The sequence below is a fragment of the Ambystoma mexicanum genome, chromosome 6q (genome assembly GCF_040938575.1).
Source record: "Ambystoma mexicanum isolate Mex_15411 chromosome 6q, UKY_AmexF1_1, whole genome shotgun sequence".
Classification (NCBI taxonomy): Eukaryota; Metazoa; Chordata; class Amphibia; order Caudata; family Ambystomatidae; genus Ambystoma; species Ambystoma mexicanum.
Window position 1 is genome coordinate 1,357,322,460 of NC_090937.1, and position 23,045 is coordinate 1,357,345,504.

General features: G+C 44.0%; 2 protein-coding genes across 5 annotated transcripts in view; one reads left to right on the forward strand and one right to left on the reverse strand.

Moving 5' to 3' along the window:
* EVC2 (EvC ciliary complex subunit 2) overlaps positions 1-14,466 on the reverse strand; it is a 1,020,434-nt gene extending 1,005,968 nt beyond the window's left edge. For both annotated transcript variants that reach the window (XM_069631972.1, XM_069631971.1), the window contains exon 1: positions 13,793-14,466. In XM_069631972.1, coding sequence (XP_069488073.1) covers positions 13,793-14,098 — 306 coding nt within the window. In that variant the 5' untranslated portion in view covers positions 14,099-14,466. The remainder of the gene's footprint in view (positions 1-13,792) is intronic.
* Positions 14,467-14,780: 314 nt separating this feature from the next.
* Positions 14,781-23,045, forward strand: part of EVC (EvC ciliary complex subunit 1) — a 946,714-nt gene continuing 938,449 nt past the window's right edge. For 2 of the 3 annotated variants that reach the window (XM_069631974.1, XM_069631975.1), the window contains exon 1: positions 14,844-15,268. In XM_069631974.1, the coding sequence (XP_069488075.1) occupies positions 15,104-15,268 (165 nt within the window). In that variant the 5' untranslated portion in view covers positions 14,844-15,103. Of the gene's footprint in view, positions 15,269-23,045 lie in introns of all 3 variants that reach the window. The other variant, XM_069631973.1, reaches the window with a different exon arrangement.

A 23,045-nucleotide genomic window follows, 5' to 3' on the forward strand; every position in this document is an offset into this window, starting at 1 on the left:
GTCACATGTGTCCTCCGGGCAGGCAGGCCTTTGTTGACAGTAAAACAGTAAAAATCAACATATTCCTTTCAGAGGAGAGGGGCCATTGTGTGGTCTCTGGGAAGCTGACATCAGGAGGCCAGGGAGCCACTTTGCATTTAATTAACAGAACCCTGTGATTTCCTGGCTTCTTGTGTTGAGTTCTGAAGTGTCAAGAGTTCTCAGGACAGGCAACCCCTTTGAACTTTTGATGAAATGAGACCCCTTTCTTTGCACTAGACAGTTTTGCAAGACAGCTCTCCTGTCAGAGTTTAGACCGCCAGCGCCACCCTCAGGATTTTGTGGTTACTGCATCCATCCTTGGGATTTTTTTTAGATTGATTCATTTCAGCAAGTGATATTGCATGGAGTATATTGTCCATGTTCAGGACATGGCATTGGTGTGTTTCTGCAGTAAAGTAATTCTGTGCCCATGATTTTGCCATATTTGACATTCAAGAAAAATGAATTCCCAACAGTTATGGGTTTGCTTTTGGCAATCAGCATTGCCACTCCCAATGGTTTCAGACTACTGTGTGGGTAGTCCAATGGTGGTTTTAGGCAGTTTCCTTCTGTGCCCATAACATCGGCAAAAATAAGTGGCAGCCTATTCTTCATGCATTTCCCTGTGCATTTTCTGGGAAGCTCTGGCCATCATGATGTTTTCATGTCAGTACTGCACAGTTTTGAGGTAGGGCTCGGATGCATGGGTAAATACATCCCACAACCCCATAGGGCTTCATGTGTTTTTGGTATGTGGGTTACACAGCACCCTCGGTGCCGTAACCCAGGGGTGTCGTAGTGACCCCCAAACATAGGCTCCATACCCTGGGACTGACTACTGTCTCCCAGGGCATGTAAAGTCACCATTGGCTTTACTAGTCTCAAATTGTGAACAGAACCAGTACAAACCATCCTATTGTGGACGTACTGTTCGGGGCAATTCGATTGCCCCGGGGTCTGTTGTTCGAGGGGGCACTGTCCAGTCCCCCCGACCCGAGTTTTGGCTGGTGGCAGTGGATACTACTTTTTATATTCGACGCAAATATATTCCTATGGGATTTTCCCATTGTTCGAGGCTACCACTTTTTAATATAGCCTCGAACATACCACCGGTTTATTAAATTAATATAAATTCACCGGTTGGTATTTTCTGCCGAAACTTGGTTCCAAAATGGCGTTTGTGTTTGCTTCTGTGACTCCAACCCAAGTCGAGCCCTTTGTTCCACTTTTTGGCGGGCTTCTCCACAGAAGGCTCCAAAAGTGGTGCCACTATGTCTGGGTACCACAGGGGGTGTGGGAGGGGGTTTTGGCACCCTGGACTGAGTTGCCTCGGCAACTCAAGTCGCACTCTTGTGTTATTGGCCCAAGTGGTGAGCCTTAGCATGTTTGACAGCTAGGCTGAATGAATGGGGGTTTTCTGCATAAAAGCAGGGCTTTGGTGACTTGAACTTCAGAAGTCGACACAGGACCTAAAGAATCCGAGGAGGGAGAAGCCGAGCCGACCTGCAACGACAACACCACCGGTGGAGCCCTGCTGAACCGTCTCACCACTTTTCCCGACGACAGAGGAGATCTCCAGTCCGGAGAGTCTTCTTCCTTTGAGTGGTGTGGATAACCAGTTTGCCCATCTTTTCACCTTCCTGGACCATCTCGTGTCCACCTTGCCCGTGCCAAGCACCCCGGCAACCGGAATACCACAGTTTACCACTACCGTGAAGAAGGGTGGGGTGGTACCTTGTAACCGGAAAACTCCGCGGCTGGTTTCTTCCCTGGCAGTGCAACGACCTTCAGCTTTCCTCCACGTTGAGACCTCCTCTTCCTCTGTACGAAACTCCGACTTGCACACGCTGCCAGTAACAACTGCCCCCGCTGGAGCGTTCTTCCCACTTTCAGGTACTGTGTCCCGCCTGGCTTCCCTTGCGACAGATCGTTCGGGGTGACAGTAAATCCTCGACTTTCTAACCTGGGTTAGCCTGGGACCTGTTAACTAACTTTTCCTGACTTGATCTCAATCTTTTGTGAACTTTCTACAAAGACTCTTTGGGCATAACCCCACTGTGTGATCCTGGACACATTTCACTTGCTCTCTCTAAGAGTGGGCCTGGCATTTGAACTTCCTTGCTCTCCAGTAGACTTTGCCTAACGTGCCTCACTGTGGTTCTTTGAAAAGTATTGAAATTTGTGTGCTTTCATAACTCTGCCTTTTCCCTCCCTTTTTAATAACTTATTAGAGTGCCATCTTATGTTAAGCGCTCACCTCTGTCTATAAATAAGTGGTGTTTCTCATCAAGACTTGTCTAATAAGTAATTAGGGTTGTATATATATATAATAGTGACTGTGTGTTGAATTTACTTACCTCTTTGTGCTAGTGTAATTTACAAGTGTGTCTTTAAATAAATAATTATATACTTTTACACCAAAGCTCTGGTCAGTGTTTGCTTGTACTACTGTATCCCTGTACCTATTGTGTATACTCTATATACTGCCCAACTCATCTTGAGAGAAGTCTGACTGCTCAGCCACAGCTACCAGGTAAATCTGGGTGGTACAGACTGCTACCAATTGGGTTTACTGCTAACACCTGTAGTCCTAAATCTTTTGCAGTGGTCCCTAAGGGAACTGCACAGGTTTCTGCCTAACACCGACTATATGGCAGACGGTGTGCATCTGTTGGATGGGGGAATGGCCTGTTCATCACAGCCATTCTGGGGGCCTTCTGGAAGGTCGGTTACAGCTACAACGAAGGCAAGTTTTAGTGGAGCATGGGGCATTGGGGGTGGCGGGGCAGCCCACCCCCAAAGCTTGGCAGAATTCGGGGCAGTCCTAGCCGGGAAAAGGATTATGCCGCGGCTTCAACTCGGGCAGGTTTCCAGAGGACCGCACTAGAGCCAAACACGGACGATGGGCACTGAGTCCCTTAGGGACACTTGAGATTCCTCACCTGCAAGTTTCAGTGGCCCGAGGAGGAGTACTGCGTGCAGTACAATCTGGAGTGTATGTCCGGTGCCTTGCGAAAGCCGTGGGTGGCAAGGGGACACCGTGAACATCCAGAACTTTGACATTGCCCTGCTATCGGGCCACCTTTGAAAAAGTATGGTCTGTACCATGATGTGTTTAGGGCTGGGACTGCCCCTCTTGTTGTTATGCTCCAATAAATTGTGACCTGTTGTTTCCAAAATGTAGAACTATTGTCTGTCCATTATTTGGTTAGTAACAGTATGGTCCAGTATCTGGTATCCCCCACATGGAAGAGGTGCTGGGGGGCCAATGGGGGCTGACACCACTATGTAAAGATAGATAGATAGATAGATACCAATTATATATCCGTATGGAAATTGAATACAATTGAATAACAGTTTATCCTAGTTTTCTACCTGCCATAAACTGTTATTCCATTGTATTCTAAGGATGGAGGGATTACAGAAGGCGCCTATTAGTTTCTATATTGCCATTTCTGTGCAAAATAGAGTCAGCAAATACCAAGAGTAGAACATTATGTCCTCCCAGCCTCGCCACATCCAGTTGCCGACTAACCAGAAACTCCTCTAGTTTCTGAAACAGGCAAAGTAACGTGGGAGCTAGCGCACACCTTCATCCGACACTCAGAACATGGCTCCATCAGGTCTCCATTCAGACCGCATCTGACTTTTGCCACATACCATTGTGAAGGGGTCCAGCATCTCCACGTACCCTTCCCTCCTCAGTCTCTCTCACAAGAAACAAAAGCTGCTTTCAGAGCTGCACATCTCTTGCTCTCCCTTTCCCTTCACCTCACTGGAGGGTGGGGTGCCGGTGAGCATTTAAATGGGAAAGAAGTCTACGAAAGAATTAAAGGCTGATTAGTGAGTTTGTAAGGGGGTTGGATACTGAAAGTAAAATGTGATGTAATGCAAAAGAATTTGTTCCGTTATGCTAAAACAATCACCAGGGACGTCATTTCACCAAAATGCCAAGGGTATCGTAAGTGACATCACACGGTCTTTGACCTCTGATGACATCACAGGAAGTGATGTCATTTGACCCCACCGGCAAGTGCTATCACAGGAAGCGATGGTACATGACCTTTAACCATTTGACAAAGTTGCATTACATAGCATTGTTCCTAAGTACACTACGAAAAATATGGTTACGATAACACTATAATGTGATATGCATTTCATAAAAGTATGGACCACCATAGGTATCATTAAGATCAGTTTGTATACGCCCATATTACCAAATTACTGTGAATGCAAGCAGACATCCATGGCCAAATGAGAATGATGTGTTATTATATAGCACTTACGCTTAAGCGCTTTATATAGAAATGTTATCCAAGTGACAGCGCCAAAATTATTGTACTGTATTACTGGTTAACAATGTATGATTGCATGTCTAATGGTAAGATTTTACTAAAATACCTTGCCATATCCAACTGTAACTTAATTCATAGTGTCCTGCGCTCCTCTGCTTCCTATATATCGTTAATAGACACGATTACACAGACATGTTAAGTGTTTGTTTTTCTAGCCATCAGGTTTCAATTCTGCATAGTAGCACACTGTGGTCCCTGTACAGGAAATCACTTTCTCCCTCAGGGAAATGGCCTAACCAGGATGGGTTGCTTTAGACACCCCATCCCTTCTCTCTACCCCACCTTTCCCATTCACTCAGGGACATAGTAACAATCTCAGCACAATGCTTACCAATAATATGGAGCCCAAGACCAAAACACCAACAACCACTATAACACATACGCCCATCACTCAGGATACTATTGTCTCTCACCCTATTAATGGTATCACCAGACTAAAGCACCTAAGATCTCGCACCATCAGATCCAACCTAATGGATAAGATATCATCCACCAAGTCATTACAGCTAAAACATATCCTTGTTCGTAACGGCAAATTCCATATGACACAATCCTTAATCGCCACGGAACCATGCCAAAGTACCCCAGGAATACAGGGACCGCCATCAACACAGTACCCCTTACTGAAGCACCACCTAAAATCAAAGGAGCTCTCATTATTGCTCGCTCAATCGAAACCCATGCCATTGAGATCCATGACTCATCATGGAACAGCAACTCGACCTACTAGTAGTCACAGAAACGTGGTTACACCCAGCATCTGGACCACTACTAGCTTTAGCGCTCCCGCCAGATTATAACAGTCAGGTCGGATAGAGCCAATTTACAAGGAGGTGGCGTGGCCATAATAGCCAAGACCATCATGCAAATTAGAACCTGCCCCCTTGAAGAACTAGCATGCTATGAACTACTCTTAGACAAATTCGCACCTAACCCTAAAACAACAATGAACCTACTGATTATCTATAGATCTAACAGCAACTCCCACCCGGACCTAGATATCCCGCCTCTACTAGTGCCTCATATCAAACCTAACACCAGATGCATCATCTTAGGTGATATCAATTTAGGTTTCAATGACAAACGGGATCATAAAGCGGAAGCCCTTCTTGCCACACTACATGACTTGCATTTTACGCAATTACGCAATTAGTGAAGGGACCCACCCATATTAACCCCTTAAGTAACAAGGACGAGGTACGTTAAAAGGCATTGTATGGCAATCTACCAAAACACCAAAAAAGGCCTTGGCACTGGGGGGGGGGGGGGAGAGACCCATGGCAGAATAACACTCGACTGGCTACTTACGCTTAATGCCCAAGTTTCCATTGAGTCCATCACACCCCTTGACTGGACAGATCATAATTTCACCATTCTTAACAATGAGTCCAGTGCCCCCAAGAACAGGATAATGTAATAGTTTCAAACAAGAAACCCCCTGTAAACTCACAGCAGAGAACCTGCCCCTGTTAATCAACGAAGCCCTCTCCTCCAACCCTGCCACTATGGACAACCCCAGTAACCTCGCAGACAACTATATCAAGTGTCTCACTAATACCATTGACTCAGTAGCCCCCATAATAACCAAAATTCGACATGTTAACAAACGCAAGAGTTTTTGGTTCAATGAAGAATTAGTGGCACGCAGGTGACAAAAAGAGCCCTGGAGCACATCCGCAGAGAATGCTTTTAGGGAAGCTAATAAAACCTATGAAGCAGCAACCATCACGCATAAAGCCAATGCCTACAACACACGCATTAATAAGGCCTCCAATTTCAAGGAGCTCTTCTCTAATCATCAGAGAACTGGAAAACCCCACCCCAGTCGCCACACCGAAACTAGCAAAGAATGGTGCACCACCATCCAAAATGCCTTAACATCCAAAACAGAACTACTACAAAAGAAAAGCACCACTAAAAGAAAAATTCTAGCCGAAAAAAACATGTCAGTACCCACTATCAATAGCACAAACCAATACACGAACACACTGTTCCACTTTTCCACAGTTACCCAAGACCTGGTGTTAGACACCATCTCCAAAATCAAAGCTTCGAACTGTAAAGGGGACAATTTTCCAGCACACCTAGTCAAACTGTGCGCCCCTAACCTCACGCCCATTACTAACTTCGTAAATTCCTCATTCAAAACGAATACACTACCAGTTAATAGAAGCCTGGGTGACCCCGCTTTTGAAGAAAACCTCGCTGGACCCGACAAACTATCGACCAATAACCACGGTCCCATTCCTGTTCAAGATCATAGATAAAATAGCATACACCCAAATCCAAAACCATCTAGAGCAAAACCAGCTCCTAGGTGCTAGGCAATCGGTTTTCAGGCCTAATCATAGCACCGAAACGGCACTCCTGGATTTGAAAATTCAGATGGACACCATCAGAAACAGTGGCAATATATGCATTCTGCTACTATTAGATCCCTCAGCAGCATTCGACCTGGTGGACCATGATAAACTCTGTGCAACATTAGCCAATGACTTCAGTTTCTTTAAAGATGCCACTTTGTGGGTGAAATCCTTTCTAGCTGATCGTACATCCAGAGTGTCCATCGGCAAAGAGGCAGCTGATCCCATCCCAGTCCCAATCGGGGTTCCCCAAGGATCATGCCTCTCACCCACTCTGTACAACGCGTAAACCTAGCTTCTATTTTCTGTCCTAGATGCTCTGGGTGTCCTCTACACTAACTTTGCAGATGACACCCAGATCCTCATCCCAATCATAGGAAACTATGACCATGACACTATGATAATAAATAGAATATACGCAATAATACAAAACTGGATGGCTCTAACAAAACAGAGATTCTCATTGTGGGCTCTCAATCTAAAATCAATTCCCTACATGCGGATTACACATCCATCAGCATCAATGTTACTTTAAATCCTACTGCTAAACAAGTAAAAACCTTAGGAGTCTACTTAGATGCAAACCTCACCATGACGAAACATGTGAATGCATTATCTTCATCCACCTCTTATACATCTAAGTTAATTGCCCTTAGTCGCCAGTTCCTCTCACCTACCAACTGTATCACTCTAGCCAGGGCGTTGATACTTTCCAAGATGGACTACTGTAATGTACTCCTACTAGGGACATCCAAGGCCAACCTAGACAAATGACAACTCATGCAAAATAAAGCCCTACGAGCAGCTCTAGGACTAAGAAAATCAGACCACATTTCAAATATCAGAAGAGAAAACCACTGGCTACCAAATAATCTAGAATCATCTTTAAATCTCTGTGCATCACATACAAAGTTTTTCGCAAAAAAGCCCATGCCTACATCGACAGTTCAATAATGAAAAAAACATCCAATAGAATGCTTAGATCAAGCAAAAATTTGCTACTAACAGTCCCTCATTTCAAAAGCTCCAGAGCTGGCGAAGTAGCTTCTCAGTCATGGCCCCTAAACATTGGAATGCCTTACGTTTAAGCATCTAAAATGTAGAATCATTCTAGTGCTTCAAAAAACTCCTAAAAAACTGGCTGTTCAATCAAAGCTAGATAAGTAACTCCTTAGACAAGAAACTGCCTTAGATTGAAGATGTTTGTAAATAGTGGATTACTTATATTGTAACTAGTAGATTACCGATGTACCTTTAGCACTGTAACTATTGTACTATGCACAAACCTTTGCATAATGTCCAAATCACAATGAAGATGTCTAACTATGCCGTGATATCCTTGGGTCTGGGCATATAACAAATGAAATAAATAAAACAATTATACATACAATATCACCCAACCTGTGTTGGTACTCATTTATCGACTTCAGAAGAACGAAAGGCTGAGTTGAGGTGTGTAAGAACACACTAAATCAGTGACTCACCCCCTAAAGTGTGCCTGGAATAAAAAAATAAACCTTTAATGAGTTGACCAATTATTGTATAGAATTCCAGAAAGACAAATTATTTGTTATTCCTATTCTTTCTTCTTATTTGGGGTCACTGCTGAAAGTGAAACTTGTGGAACCCCGTATTTTTATTTTTTAAAGAGTCTGAACAAGAAAGCCTGCCACTCAAGAAGCAAAGAGCCACATGGTGCTGGCCACAGCCCACGAGGTTGCATTTAAAATAATATTAATAAATTTTAAAAAAGAAGAAAAAGTTATATATATATATTCAACGAAAAAACGTTGTTAAAGGGACGTTATGGTTAAGTTGCACTAATAAAAACCTATGAAATTCAGTAGAAAAAATGTTAAAAAGGACGTTATGGTTACAAGTAAAATCGAAAACCCCCTGAAATTCGCCAGTTATGGTAAGCTAAGCAACCATAACTCGCGCCACCACCGTGCACTGCTAAAACTAACACCCAGGACATCAAAGATGACATCACATGTGCATTTACTTTTCATACAAGGGGTTGTGAATGTAATGTTGGCAAAAAAGTATCAGGGATTATCGGGAGATGTGTAACTACATACTTCACGCAATGTAGCGTTCTAAAGAACATTCCATTGCAGTGTTCTTTCTAGTACAGGAACCTACTCATACAGAAATGTAGGTATTGGCTGCAGCATACACCACAGAGGTGCTATATTTGTAATTTTCCAAAGTTATATAAATAAAATGGTGAATGCTTCTGTATCAGACTTTTCCGTACTGTGAAAAAAGTACTAAGTAGCTAATAATGCATCACTTACTACATATTTCTACTAATACACACAAAACATAAATAGACTACAATGCATGCAAATACGGGGCTTATATATGGAGAGTAAAGTAAGCAAACAAGAGGCAGTACCATTAGCACTGTGTATAATCTACATGACTGTATTCACGCACAAAAATGATTGCTGTGTTTCAGGCCTGCTTCTACCCCTATATATGTACATCATAAGATGCGATTAAATTCTAAGGAAAGTAGTGTAAGAACATGTGAGAATAGCAATATCTATAAATGTAATATCTTTAGAAAGTTAAGTTTCTGACTGTCAGTAACTAAATCCACCTGGCCTAGATATGGCAGTGAACAAAAAAGAAGGGGCTAGACATGTGATGTCATCAATGATATTTGTGATGTCATCTTTGATGTCTTGGGTGTTAGTCTTAGCAGTTCACGGTGGTGGCGCGAATTATGGTTGCTTAGCTTACCGTAACGGGCGAATTTTAGGGGTTTTTCGATTTTATTTGTAACCATAACGTCCTTTTAACTACGTTTTTTTACTGAAAATCATAGGTTTTTATTAGTGCAACTTAACAATAACGTCCCTTTAACAAAGTCTTTTCATTAAATTTCATGGGTTTTTACCTTTGCTTGCTATTTTTCTACAACTTACTAATATCATACTTACCAAATATAAAGTTACAAAGTGTCACCTTAAAACTCTACCATTTCCCACCTTCTAAAATCATTTTTAACACGTCTACACACTTTTTGGAATTATTTCAACTAGTTTTGCACTGTAGATATCTACGAAGATCTGACTTCATTGCGGACCTTCCGGACAGTGCCACATGACCATAGGCTGGCGCGCGGCATGATGACGTGTCCGAGAACCCGTCCGCACTTCACGATAAGATCCGTCCTTCGCGGACAGTTCGGAACTGCATTTGCTACTGATCTACGAACTTTCAACTTCAAAATTTCCCTTGCACACCTTTTCGTACTCATTATCCATTACCAATCTAGTACACAGTACATACTTGGAACAATTTTGTCAACACTGTTATTTATCTTAAAAATGGCATCAGTTACTGCCATCCTTCATCCCCAAGAGCCACCACCACCACCACCAGCTGGAGGACCTTAGCACACTACTTTCAAAGACAATTAAGAGGACCAAGAAGATGAGGTAGAGGAAGTGCTTACTTCTAGCACCAAGATCGAATCATGGGTGTACCAGTTCTTTGCTACTGTTGGGAGTGTACCAAAGGCTAAAGCTACCAAAGTGAAATGCACTGAGTGCAATTTTGTACTCAGTTGCAGACTACCTGGACAGTACTCCTACGGGACTAACTCCATGCGCCGCCACACCAAATCCAATGACCGCAATGCTCTCAGAAAGGTTATTCCTTTCTCAGCAAGTAGTAAGCTGTCTTCCTCCACCTCATCTTCCTCAACAAATACTGTAGCCACACAGCCTGATTTCTGGGGGCATTGGTGTGTTATAAATAAATAAATAAATAAATAAAGAGGGCTACGGACCATTATCGTCCATTGCAGCCCCTGAAATGGGGGATAAAGGCCATTAGCACCCCTGGTTACCAAAGCGGGAACCCAGGATGCAAAACATGGATTCTTCTTCCTATAGCGGGACGCCTGTGGTGTCCCGCAGTAGGAAGGAAAATCTTTTTCCAAGACAGCCAACATGGAAAGAGAAGGCGGGGCTCCATACACAGCCCCTCTTCCCTTGCCATGGCAGCCCGCAAAACCCTATGAACATATTGCCACAAGCACTTTTTTTCCCTCTCAAACCTATCCTACCTTCGAATATCTTTACCACATAGCCGGTAGACATAGCCACTTTAACACCATTTTTCGTCCCTAGCGATCATGGCCATTAGACAGATTGTCCGTGTCATAACCTTATGCCATGACCCAGACAATCTGGCTACTGCCCACGGCCACAGGCTATTCCTCAGTCACCAAAGGTATATGACTATTTTTTGTACCTACATGATTACACTTGTCAAAAAATAAAACACGGGCACATTTGCAAAACCATGCTTTAATGTCCTTGCCAATGCTCCTCACGAGTTTGCTCGAAATCCACCCATGTTTTATTTTTTAAAAAGTGTCAAAATGTATGTACATACAATAGTCAAATAACTTAGCCCACACTTGACAAAATCCATTCAGTCTTTACACAAACATTTAAGATTTGGTCTATAATCTTTCTCAAAACTTGTGTCCACATTCGTCAAATAGCAACAAAGTTATAAGCCATCAAAAAATGTTGAGACCCCCCTCTAATTTCGCCCCCTCTTTAGAAAATTCCACCAAACTTTAGAAAACCATTTATAACTAGATCCAAAATCGTTTTGCCAAATGTTGTGCAGATTCGTCAAATTACACCACATTTATATGCCTTTACAATATTTTGGGACCGCCACCCTCTAATTTTGCCCCCTCTTGACAGAATCCCAAAAAATTTTGCAAAACCATTCAGGATTATTTCTATAATAAAATTACATAATTACATGCAGTTTCTCCGAGTGGCGCAAAAGTTGTAAGCCATCCAAAAACTGCTTTCCCCCAACCCTGTAATAGGTACAGATGTCCTAGGACATCTGAAGTGTCTGCGAACAGCACAGGACTGTCCCAGGACATCCAGAGAGTTCTTGGACCTTTGGGGGGTGAATCAACCTGTTTTTTGGCTTCTTATGGCCATATCCAATCGAATCCTCATCCCCCCCACCTCCCCAGAGATTGTCGAGTTTGACAAGTGAAATGCTGCTTTTTTCTTTTTTTTAAAGTGTTTACCGCGCTGTTTGCAGGACCCCAAAAAAGTCAGTGAATCCAAGATGGCGGGCGTTTCAAGAAAACAGACGCATTTCACGTTTTCTCACCATCCAATCAGCGGATGCGTCCTGGTGTCCGCGGCTACGCAAAAGTCAGCACATTTTTCTGGCCAATCGGAGGCCAGTCCGCAGACAGCACAGCCAATCAGAGGCCAGTCCGCAGACTGAACAGGGAAGTGAGTCCGCGGACCGGACATAGATATCACTAATTTTTTTGCCTTACATTTTGGTCATTTAATTAAAAAAAAAAAAAAACTACTGGATGGATTTACACCAAATAAAAAAAAAAGTTAAAAAAAAAAAAAACACGCTTTCGGGAGCAAGCTGCCGCTCCTACCACAAATATGTAGAAAATCTGTCCAGCGGTTTGAGCTGTAGGTGTGAGCAAAGTTTTTTCCCATTGTGTCTATGGGGAAAAAAAAGACATTTTGGGACTCCCCCTATAACTTTGCCCCCCCTGAACCAAACCTCACCAAACTTTGCAAAAAAATTCAGAGTGGGCCATATACTATTTTTTTTTGCAAAGGTTGGCGAGGATTCGTCCAGGGGGAGTGAAGTTATAAGCCGCCCAAAAAGTGTTCTTCCTATGGAAACAGCAACTTAACCATAACTACACATGTGTACTATATATTTTGTATTTTTAATTTTTTTTTTTTTTTTAATTTTTTTTTTTTAAGGGTAACAAGAGAGACCACAGGGGTAACAAGAGAGACCACAGGGGTCGCAATGACGTTCCGGACAACCTGCTCCCAAGGCTGCACATGGATCTTAGCAATTCTACGTTTTACAATCTTGGGCTTAGCTTGTTTGAAGGTTTGTGATATGCATGGAACTTAAGCTCTTATAGTAAATGTGAAACTTGCAGATGCTTCAACATACCAAGAGGTAAATGATAAGGTATGACTACTGCTCATTTATTTTTCAGACAGAAATAGGCATATAGCCTTCAAGGTATTGGATTTTCATTACATCTGTTATGTGTAAATTGATGCTCTCTTTGCATGGGAATGACTGGCAAACTGGTGCAGTATCTTAGACCAACACAATATTCCATCTTGCAGCAAACAGCAGTACATGCCTTCCTACACATACCTCATGTCATGTTTGAAGTAGTGTAGTCAGAATGTGTGGCTAGTAGTAAATGGCCTATTCTGGCCTACATTGGTTACAGCCTGTGTAATTGGGATTTACAGTGTATTGTAACATTGATGATGCCATGCTGGATGGGACAGAAATCAAAGGAATGTTGTGTGCCTTCATTGCAGAGTGATTAAGCTGCAGGCTTCGTGCATCAGTTTTGCCCATTGATGGGATGAGCAGCCCTTCAGCTTGCATGTTATCTGCACTCAGCCATTCTTTATGAGGCCAACACAAATCCATGCATATGCGTGGAAAGCTCATTCAACAACTGCAAACGCCCAAACTGCTGGCTTTGTCAATGCGTGTTATAAAGTGTATTCAAAGTATCTGCCACGAGTGTTGCTAGGTCTAAAAAAGATCCAGGGCTACACTAATGTCGGGACTGGGGGCTAGCTAGCCTTTTGGTTGAAGCCCCTGAGCTTTTATCCGGGGCTACAACCAAAAGACCTAGGGCTATAGCCCCCTCAGTCCCCCCCTCCCTAGCAAAGCCTATATGTCTAACAGGCAAGGACATACTTTTTAATTCAGCCATTCAAGATAGAAATTAGCTGAACGTGCGTACCCTTTCCTCCTTTGGGGCCAGTCTGGTGCATTGGAGGAGCTGAAGTGGCAGTCAATGGTGCTCATGTGGCATCAAAGAACAACCGCCTCCAGACACAATCCCGTTTCCACAAATGAACGGCCACCTTATTTTAGTGTACACTTTCAGATAGGTTTCCTTGAAATGCAGGCATTTGATAGTGAAGTGGAAGGGGGAAACTTGCCTGGGACAGCTATGACGTCGGTTCTTACCTGCGAGAAGGTCCAGTTAGTCAAGTCCTGCAGAGCTTCCTTGGAGGTCGCTGTGGAGCGATGCCCGGGTTTGTTAGGGGTCTGCCCACTGGCGGAAAAATCTGGTCTTGTCATATTTGCAGGTAGATGGTAACAGTGCCTGCCCGGAGCCTGGCACCCCGTGGAGGTGGCCCTGCACCCAGAGAGCTCGCCCCTGCCGTCCTTTCCACTGCGGAGACGCAGTCTCCTCAAGCGGCAGTTGGATGAGGGAAACGCCAGAAGATTTGGAAGGAGTAGTAGGGCACACCAGGGGACCGCAGGGTACATCTGAAGCTCTCGTCTGGGGCCCGCTCTGGCGATTCACATGAGGTGCTGGTGGCCAACCGCAGAGGTTCTAGCTGGACACACAGAGCGGGGCATGGCAGAGAGTCCCGCGGGGGCTCGACAGTGCCCGGGCAGCCGTCATCAGCCCACGACGCCGCTTGGAAAGCACAGCGTTTCCATTGCAAATCCGTTGCCTCCTGTAACACGACACTGCAAAGGCACATCTTTCAAAGCCTCGCCAAACGAAACATAGCATTAGAGAGGACGGCTTTCCTCACAAAGACACGGACGCGCGCTCTGTGGCTCTAGGCAAATACTGCACTAAGCACATGCTGGTTGTTTCCATGTTTCTTTACCTTTGAAACAATACTAAAAGTTTGTTTGAGAGTTGCCAGTGCCCAACCGTGGATGAAGGCAGTTCAACACACATTCCTGTGGCTGGAAACTGCGCAGACCCGCCCACCCCGCGGTGCCATTGGTTTAAAGCTGAAACCCTTCTTTAAGTGAAAAAAAAAAAGTTCGCCCCCTTGTCTTTCATTGACAAGCAGAGCAGGGCTGGCTGTGCAGCCGGGATTTGTAGTGATTTCGTCGCAACCCACGCAGAACGCCCTGTGACCTTGGAATCCAAGGGAAACCAAAACAAACACATAAGCAACTATTTTGCTCGACGCTGTAAATGCTGGCTATTTTTTGGCACAACCTGGTGTGTTTGTTGGTTATTTTCACAGAAGGAGAGTGAGTAAAACTCAATGTCCCAGACTGCCCGGCTGTCGTGGATTTGCTAAAAGTAACAGTTGTCAGACTGGGAAACTTTCTAGCACCACACCACGCAGGCTGTAGCTACTGTGTAGCACCCTCATAACAGCCGGCTTTACGTGTTGTGCTATTCTCCATCTCTTCTGGAGAGAATGTACAGTGCGAGTAGTGTGCAGGCGAAAGGGAAAAGCCAGCCGCATCCAGGGTTCATCCTCGGGGAGGGACCCTTATAGTACGGAGCCAGTTGCCGTGATGGCTGACCAGTGTGTGAGCGATGCGGTGCTCCAGGTGTCGGTGGAGTCTCTGCAGGTGGACCCGGGACTGATGGCCGTCGCGGTGGTGCTGGGGGTGCTGCTCGGTGTCGCCGTGGCAGCCCTGCTCAGTGTCTATGTCTTTCTGCCACGTCTAAGAAAGAAGGTAACAGCATTCAGCCCCCTCTAGCACCATTCTTTGCCGACTTTACCATGGTATGCTCCGGTGGTAGACGTTTCGCCATTCTCGAATTTCTCCTGCTTTAAAAATGTATTCTACCATGTGTTGTCAACCAGTGTGCGCTTGTCTGTTGTATTTGAGGTCATTTTTAAACTGCAGACCATAAAAGACGGCAGTTTATAAAGCAGCTGCGCAGGGATGGCTCGATACCAACCTGTGGCTACTGATGGACATCTAAATGGTCGGCAGACTTATCAGTTTGTGCTGCCTCCTAAAACCGCTGCTCCTAGCGAGGTATTGTCGCTTTGTAAACATATATTAATGATCATATTAACATAACGTAGGCAGAGCTCAAGTCCAGTTCACTGTAACGCTGTATTGAGAGGCCACACTCAACACAGAGTTCCTTCCCTCCCCAATCTAGGTGTCCCACAATAAACAGTTTAATATCAGTTCTTTATTCAGTCCTATTTCTCATGCATATCATACCAGTGATCCCTCCTTATGAGCTTCCAATGTGCCAAGAACCAGGCCAGCGTACAGGAAATATATTTGTATTTATTTGGATGATAAGTAATACAAAATCGCACTAAAATGTCACACACCACGTTATCCGTGGCACAACACAAACCTCTCTCTACATAAACACCTCACACAATTTGGTTGGGAAAACTCAAATCACAATAATTTACTTTATACAAATTTCAAAACAAATGATCATCGACACTGGCCCCTGAATCAAATCATTTTACATTTGCAAGGCTGTACAATTTTGGTTTTCATTTCTACTTAAAAGGCTAGCAGTAAATATTCACAGGGTGATTTAGCAGTGGTTTTTCACCCCACCCTCCACCCACGTTTGTCTGTGTTGGGGAAGTCAGACAGTAAAAGTAGCATGATTTAAGAATTTGGGATTTCAGAAGCCCCCGCCCCTCCACTTAAAGGCCTGTGTTGGTGAAGGGGGATGGTAAAAATTGGGATGATTTGAGAATTGTGGATTTCAGACCCCCTTTCCACTTAAAGACCCGTATCGGGGAAGCTGGCAGTTTAGTTTTTTTTTTAGTTTAGGGACAAAAACACCCCTCTTCCTAAAATAAGTTGGGGTCAACAGGCAGAATAGGATTATCAAATTACATTACAGTCTGTAGTTCTCAGTGCACACTGGAAATGAGCTTTGTTATTTTTGAATTTTAACAAAATTCACCCTTTTGGTGTTCCGCCAAGGAAAACTAATTAAATTAATATTTTCTTTTAAAATAGGCTAAGGATCTCAACCGTTTTGCCCCCCTCCCTGTTACGCTTCCACAGCTCCGGCCTAATTTTCGCACTCCACGTCACTGTGTTAACCATCCTGTTACACACAGAATGCATCTATGGTGGCTGCCATGGAGACACACTGCTTCCCCACCACGCTGCGTTCCATTTCAGCATAGCGCGGGTGCACCGGCAGACTGCTGCGCTAGATCCTGCCTAATTTCTGCATAAATCTCCATCCGGCACTCCAGATACTGCTTCTGATTGAAGAAAGTACAAGCCACTTCCTCGTGTTTCCGTAATTTCCTTGTACCTGATCACAGCCCAGATTCCTGACCTCATTTTGCCTAAAGGACTGCATTTGTTTCCTGATTGAGTACTGATAGCCCGCTTTGTTGATGACTTCTGCCCGCCTCCTGGATTGCTTTGTCTGCCGACTTTGACCTACGCTGCCCGTATTGTTGCCGACTCCAGCCCGCCTCCCGGATTGCTTATTCTGCTGACTCCATACAACACTGTCTGCCTCATTACTGACTGCAGCCAGCAGGTGGGAGTTCATTGCAGTATACTCTCTGCAAATTGAATCACCTGCTCTGTCACTTCCACTATATTTATGTGTACCCATCATTGGGCTGCATTTCACCAAAGGATTTCTTCCAAACTCTCACGTCCAGGAACAAAGTGCACATTCACAGGACGCTCTGCAGGGAACAGTGCACCAACCCGGATCTAGTGTGACCCTCATGCCATACGGGTAGAGTACCCTACTACCGTGTTCCCCTCATTTTTCCTAATTTTATTTCCACTACCTCATCACTGGGTGCTAATTGTTCTAACAACCGGACAGATTAGCAGAGTATCTATCTACATCTTGATAAGATCTGGAGATTGACCATCAGGTGCTTATCTGAATAGTGGGATTGCTTTCCTTTCTACTGAAAAGTATTAACCTGTTCATTTCTTGCTTTGCAGCCTGGCACTGTGGCAGTGTGATTCCCCTGCCCTTTCAATATATCCACTCCTCCGTTCTATTGTCTCCTTACAGCAGAGGGGTGTATCAAGGGAAAGGTCTCCCTCTGTGAGGAGACCTGGGTTGAGGAATAACCCAGGTTTTTCAAGCAACTAATTAGACCATCTAGTGTTTGGGCTCAGTTACCTTCTCTGCGAACCTGGCACAAGTCACTGAGTACTAACACTCCCTCACCCCTGTCCACTATAAAGGGAAAGGATTTAAGCAGGGATGTCATTTGGGGGTTGCTAGGGGTTGCAGTTGCGACCCCTGAGCTCTCCCTTGCTACCCCTGTGGTCTCCCTTGCTATCCCTACAACATTAAAAAATAAAAGTATTTTTCTTTAAAAAAGCGCAATTTTAGCTCTTGGGCTGTGGCCAGCGCCATGTGGCTCTTTATGTTTGGAGTGACTGGCATCCTTGTTCAGGCCTATTAAAAAACAGGGGGTTCCACAAGTGTAGCATTTTGAGCAGTGGCCCTACATAAGAAAGAATAGGAATAACAAATAATTAGTTTCTGGAATTCTATACAATAATTGCTAGATTCATTAAAGCTTTATTTCAGGCACACTTCAGGGGGTGAGTCACTGATTTAGTCTGTTCTTAAACACCTCAACTCAGCCTTTCATCCTTCTGAGGTCGATAAATGAGTACCAACACAGGTTGGGTGATATTGTATGAGTATTTGTTCTATATAAATCAATTAAGCTTAAGTGCTATTTAATAATGCATCATTATCATTTGACCTAGGACGTCTGCTGACATTCACAGTAATTTAGTAATATGGGCCCATACACACTGATATTAACTGTACGTATGGGGATCCGTTCTTGTATGAAATGTATATCACGTATGAAATGTATATCACATTATAGTGATATAACAATATTTTTCATAGTGTACTTGGGAACAATACTATGTGATGACACTTCCTGTTTTGTCAAGGGGTGAAAAGTTGTGTTCCATCGATTCCCGTGATGTCACTTCAGGGGCTGGGGGGTCAAATGACATCACTTCATGTGATGTCATCAGAGGTCAAAGGTTGTATGATGTCACTTTCACTACCCCAGGCATTTTGGTGAAATGACGTCCCTGGATTTAAGGTCAGCAGAGTCCTCCACCTTTGGGTTGAAAAGGGTTTAAGACTACTTACATTGAAAACTTCTGTTTTAAAGTTCAGTAAAGCCAAATGCGTCTCAGGACCCTATGGAAGCACATGGCAGGGAGTGAACAGTTACCCTTCTCTCTCCACCCAAATCCAGCCCCTCTCTAAGGATTGGTTTAGCGGTCTGGAGGAGACATATGGCAATCCCATTTGCTATCCCCTTTTGTTTTCATGTTAATTTTTTAGAAAAAAATTGTGTTTTGTAACAAAACTTCTTAATTTACTATTAACTGCGATAATCTACATATATTCTGCTTCAGCTACTCATGTGGAATTTAATAAAAGAACCACCAGATCTGCACTATGTTGCTCAGCCGTGTGGCAATTTTCTGTCAATTCTCGAAAAATCATAATAATTATGAACATGTAATTTACTCTCCACATTAGATGTTTTGCCCTCCACCAGTTACCCAACTCTTAAATGCGGGCCAGGTTCAGAGCAGCCAGGCACACCTTTTCGTTCCCCATTACAATTGCCTAATTCGCAGGTGAATTAATTTTATTTCAACAGAATTACCTGGAAATTACCAAAAAAATGACACCTCAATCGGTACAATTTATGGTTGCTGAGAAAAATGCCTAAATGATACTAGTCCTTTAAAATTAATAGCAAATCTTTAGGTTATGCAAATCAGAGACCTTCTGTCTCCAGCGCTATTTGCCTCTCTTGGCCAGTGTTTTTATTATTCTCTTTGTTGTTTGAAGTTAATAGGCTGCAGATCATAAATGAGGATGCACTGGCCAACACAGGGATCTCCCCTGTAGACATCTGGCATCCTGCCCTCTTATCTGAAGGGGACCACCTTGTGATCTGAAAAGCTTATTTTTTTCTTGTATTTTATTTTTAGAGGTCCTCCTTGATTGCAGCCTCTATTTTCATACCTCCCCCCTACATTCCTGCCATGCACCAGCTTGGCCTTCTGCCCTACACATAAACGAGCTTTCAGAGACTCCAAGTCTCTGGGATGCTTGGTTTTCAACACCTTTTGGGCAGGTAACAATTGGATGCACAAACCAAACTTTCAGTGGGGGAATTACTTGTGAACTTTGCCCAGACACCCCACCATTTGTCTTTGGCAGAAGGGAACTCACAGATTGCATTTTCTAACACCAGCCTTTATTCTTTGACATACTGTGTGTTTTACTGATAAGGGTTCACTTTCATTTTGCATCGATGTGATATTTTATATCACACAGCATTATTTTTCTTTATAAAGATGAGAAACTGAAAGTACAAGGCTGTTTCTTCCTGTCATTAATGAAATACACTTTTAATTATCTGATGTTCATTTTTTTTAATGCAGAAAAATGGGTCTGAATCGTCACAGTGCACCACCTTTTTGATGGTGACTCTTTCAGTGAAAAATGTTGCATTTGTGTCTCTGCCAGAAATGTGATGTGCTTTTCCAATCTGCACTTGGATTATATTTTTGTTTTGGCTTTCTCTGGATTTAAACTGCAAAAATACACCCACATAGTCTGCCTAAATATGTCTATGTTCAGCGTGCAGGTTTCTAAATACTGACAGGTCCTTACCAGTGGGCCCTTCAGTTCCATTGGTTTGGGGCCTTTGATTACACCCCACTTGCCTCCCCCCTCCATTCTTCCATGATTCATTCATTCATGAGGAAGAGCTGGACAGAGTAGGGTTTTCATCCGATGTCCCCTTTTGACTTTATATTTTTCATATTTGTCTTGCTGTTGGAGCCCATCCAGCCCAATTTCCATCAGTAGGGAGTGGGCACTCCAGCCTCTCCTTTCGTCCAGGGATTGGGGGGTGTAGCACAGCACCCCCTGGACTCCCCTCTCGCCTTCAGGCTGGAAGTGAATGGAGTTAATTATCTAAAAAATAGAAAAAAGAGAGGTTCAGTACTTTTTACACAACATATTTCTGCGGAAGATGGACATACAAATAAACAGTGTGACAGAGTATATTGGTGTTGAGTGGAGAGCAGGAGCTGTTGGCATTCCAGGAGCGGAAGTGTTTTTGCCATTTCCATTCTTCTAGCACTAGCGCCCGTCTACTTAGCCTGGTTCTAGAGCTCACCCCCTCCCCAAGAATTGTTGTACATAAATATCTATGTTCTACCTTATGCAGGGGAGGGTGGTTTCACCTATGTTATGGGAGATGGATGCCCTACTAGGCAACATGAACCATGAAGGTCCAGTCCTGGTATGCGGGGACTTTAATGCTAAGATTCCCTTGCCATTGGGGCAGATGGTAGGCGACAGAAGTCGCACAGAGTCGCTGGTGTGGTAGGGAGGCCTGCATAGGGCACACCAGTGGGGGATGAGTTGGGCATGTTTATTGGCCTCGCCTGGCTCTACTGCCTCAAAGGTGCCCATCCCTCTAAAAAAAAAAAATCGTCTCGATGGTGGGAATAGGGGGCAGTAGCATATTAGATCACATGTTTATTGCCAAACAGCTCGCCATTGTGGAGGACATGTGCATTTATCAGTGCCCGGAGACCAACCACTATCCCATTCTGGTGAATTTGAGGCTGCAGACTTCTACTCTTGGCCTGAGAGCAACTGGTCTGTTAAGCATTAACCCTGGTCTGAATCGTATCTCATGGAACAGAATCTAGAAAAAACTACAATGGCTTTTTTATAACTGGGGCTGCAAAGCTGCCGGTAGGAAAGGCTAAGCAGTTTTCATCCTCATTTGAAACCCACTTGGTAATGATTCAATGTTGTGCCATGAGGCTCCATCGATCTGTGAGTATGGTGACCGTAGGGCTAAAGAACCCCCATCAGCACCAGTACGACAGGGAAATCAGGGACAGGACGAATAGGTTAAGGGGAGATCTACGGGAAATAGCACTAACCGAGACACAACCTGTGGTTCATAGCCATAAGGTTAAAAGTGCCAAACACAATTACGCTAAATGGCTGAAGAGGCACATGTATGCTAAGGGGTGCATGAGCTTGCGGGAGCTGGTCCTGGCAACTATGACGAAGAACATTGAATTGTGGAAAATTGTCAATGTCAGGGAGTGGGCTGCTGGAGATATTTAACGGTTTACCTGAGGCAGGCTGTGTATAATACATACAGCAGACCCCTGGAGGTAGTCTGGTGGATCCCTTTGGTTGGATGCCGCCAGTGAAGGACTGGGTTTATAGACTTGGCCCGAGGATATCAAGGGGGTGGGCAGAGCTAGCAAAGTATCTAGGGTCCATCGGATAGAGATGGAATTTGCAGTGCTATTATTAAATCTGACACATTGATCTGTGCACATGCCCTGCACCAACTTCTTTGCAGTACTGAGGCTCTTCAGACCATTCACTCCTCATGGCAGGACAGCATTATATTACCACTGCTGAAGAAGGGGAAGCATGACATAACGATCCTAAGAACTATTGCCTGTTGGCCATGCTGCACGTGCCCGCCAAAATCTTTTCCAGGATACTATTGAAAGAATTGGAGACCTGGGAAGAATCTGTCAGTATTATACCCCAGAATCAAACGCGGTTCCATTAAAAAAAATCTGGCACGATCATTAACATCTCAGCCTTAACTACTACCATCCAACAAGCACAGATGGTGAGGAAATGCCCGGTGTATGTGGCCTACGTTGATCTAAGAGCCACGGTTGACACCGTGGATCGCAATAGGTTATGGGGAAAACTTCAGAGTTTGAATGTCCCACTAGTACTGCTCAGGATGATGGTGCTACTCTAATGTGGGACTAGAGTCAGGATTAGATTGGATCAGCATGCAGGCTTACTTCCTCTATCCCAACTGCAAAGGGCCTAAACAGGGCCGTATTTTAGCCCCTATGCTGTTCAATCTTTACTTGGCTGGTCTGGAGGCGGCTCTAAAAAATCTAGTTGCCATTTCTCCCAAGCTGGGCTCTAGGCCACTCCAGTGGTTAGGTTAAGCAGATGACTTGGCCATTTTGAACTTGACTCCTGGAGGATTACAAGCTACAAGCCTTCTGAATAACCTAATAAAATATGCTGATGCAAATTCTCTTGTCATCAACATTTAAAAATCTAAAAACATTTAAAAATCTAAAATAATTGTTTTCAACCCTGCAAGGGAAAGGGTGAGCAATAGGCTAAATTGTGAGATGGCAGGGACTGAATTGGAGGTATTGTCTTCCTACAAATACCTGGGTATTCATTTGGACTCTAGCCTAAGTGTCATGGTCCATTTGGACTATGTTAGACTGAAGTCCAGTGTAGTGCTGGGGGGGTATCTGCTCTTTTGCCAAGAAGGGAGAAGGGTTTTCCTTAGACTCACTGGTGCAGTTGTATCAAACGAAAGTGGCGCTTCTTATACTATATGGTGTTGAATCTTGGGCATTGCCCAAGGCTGAAAAATGGCCAAAA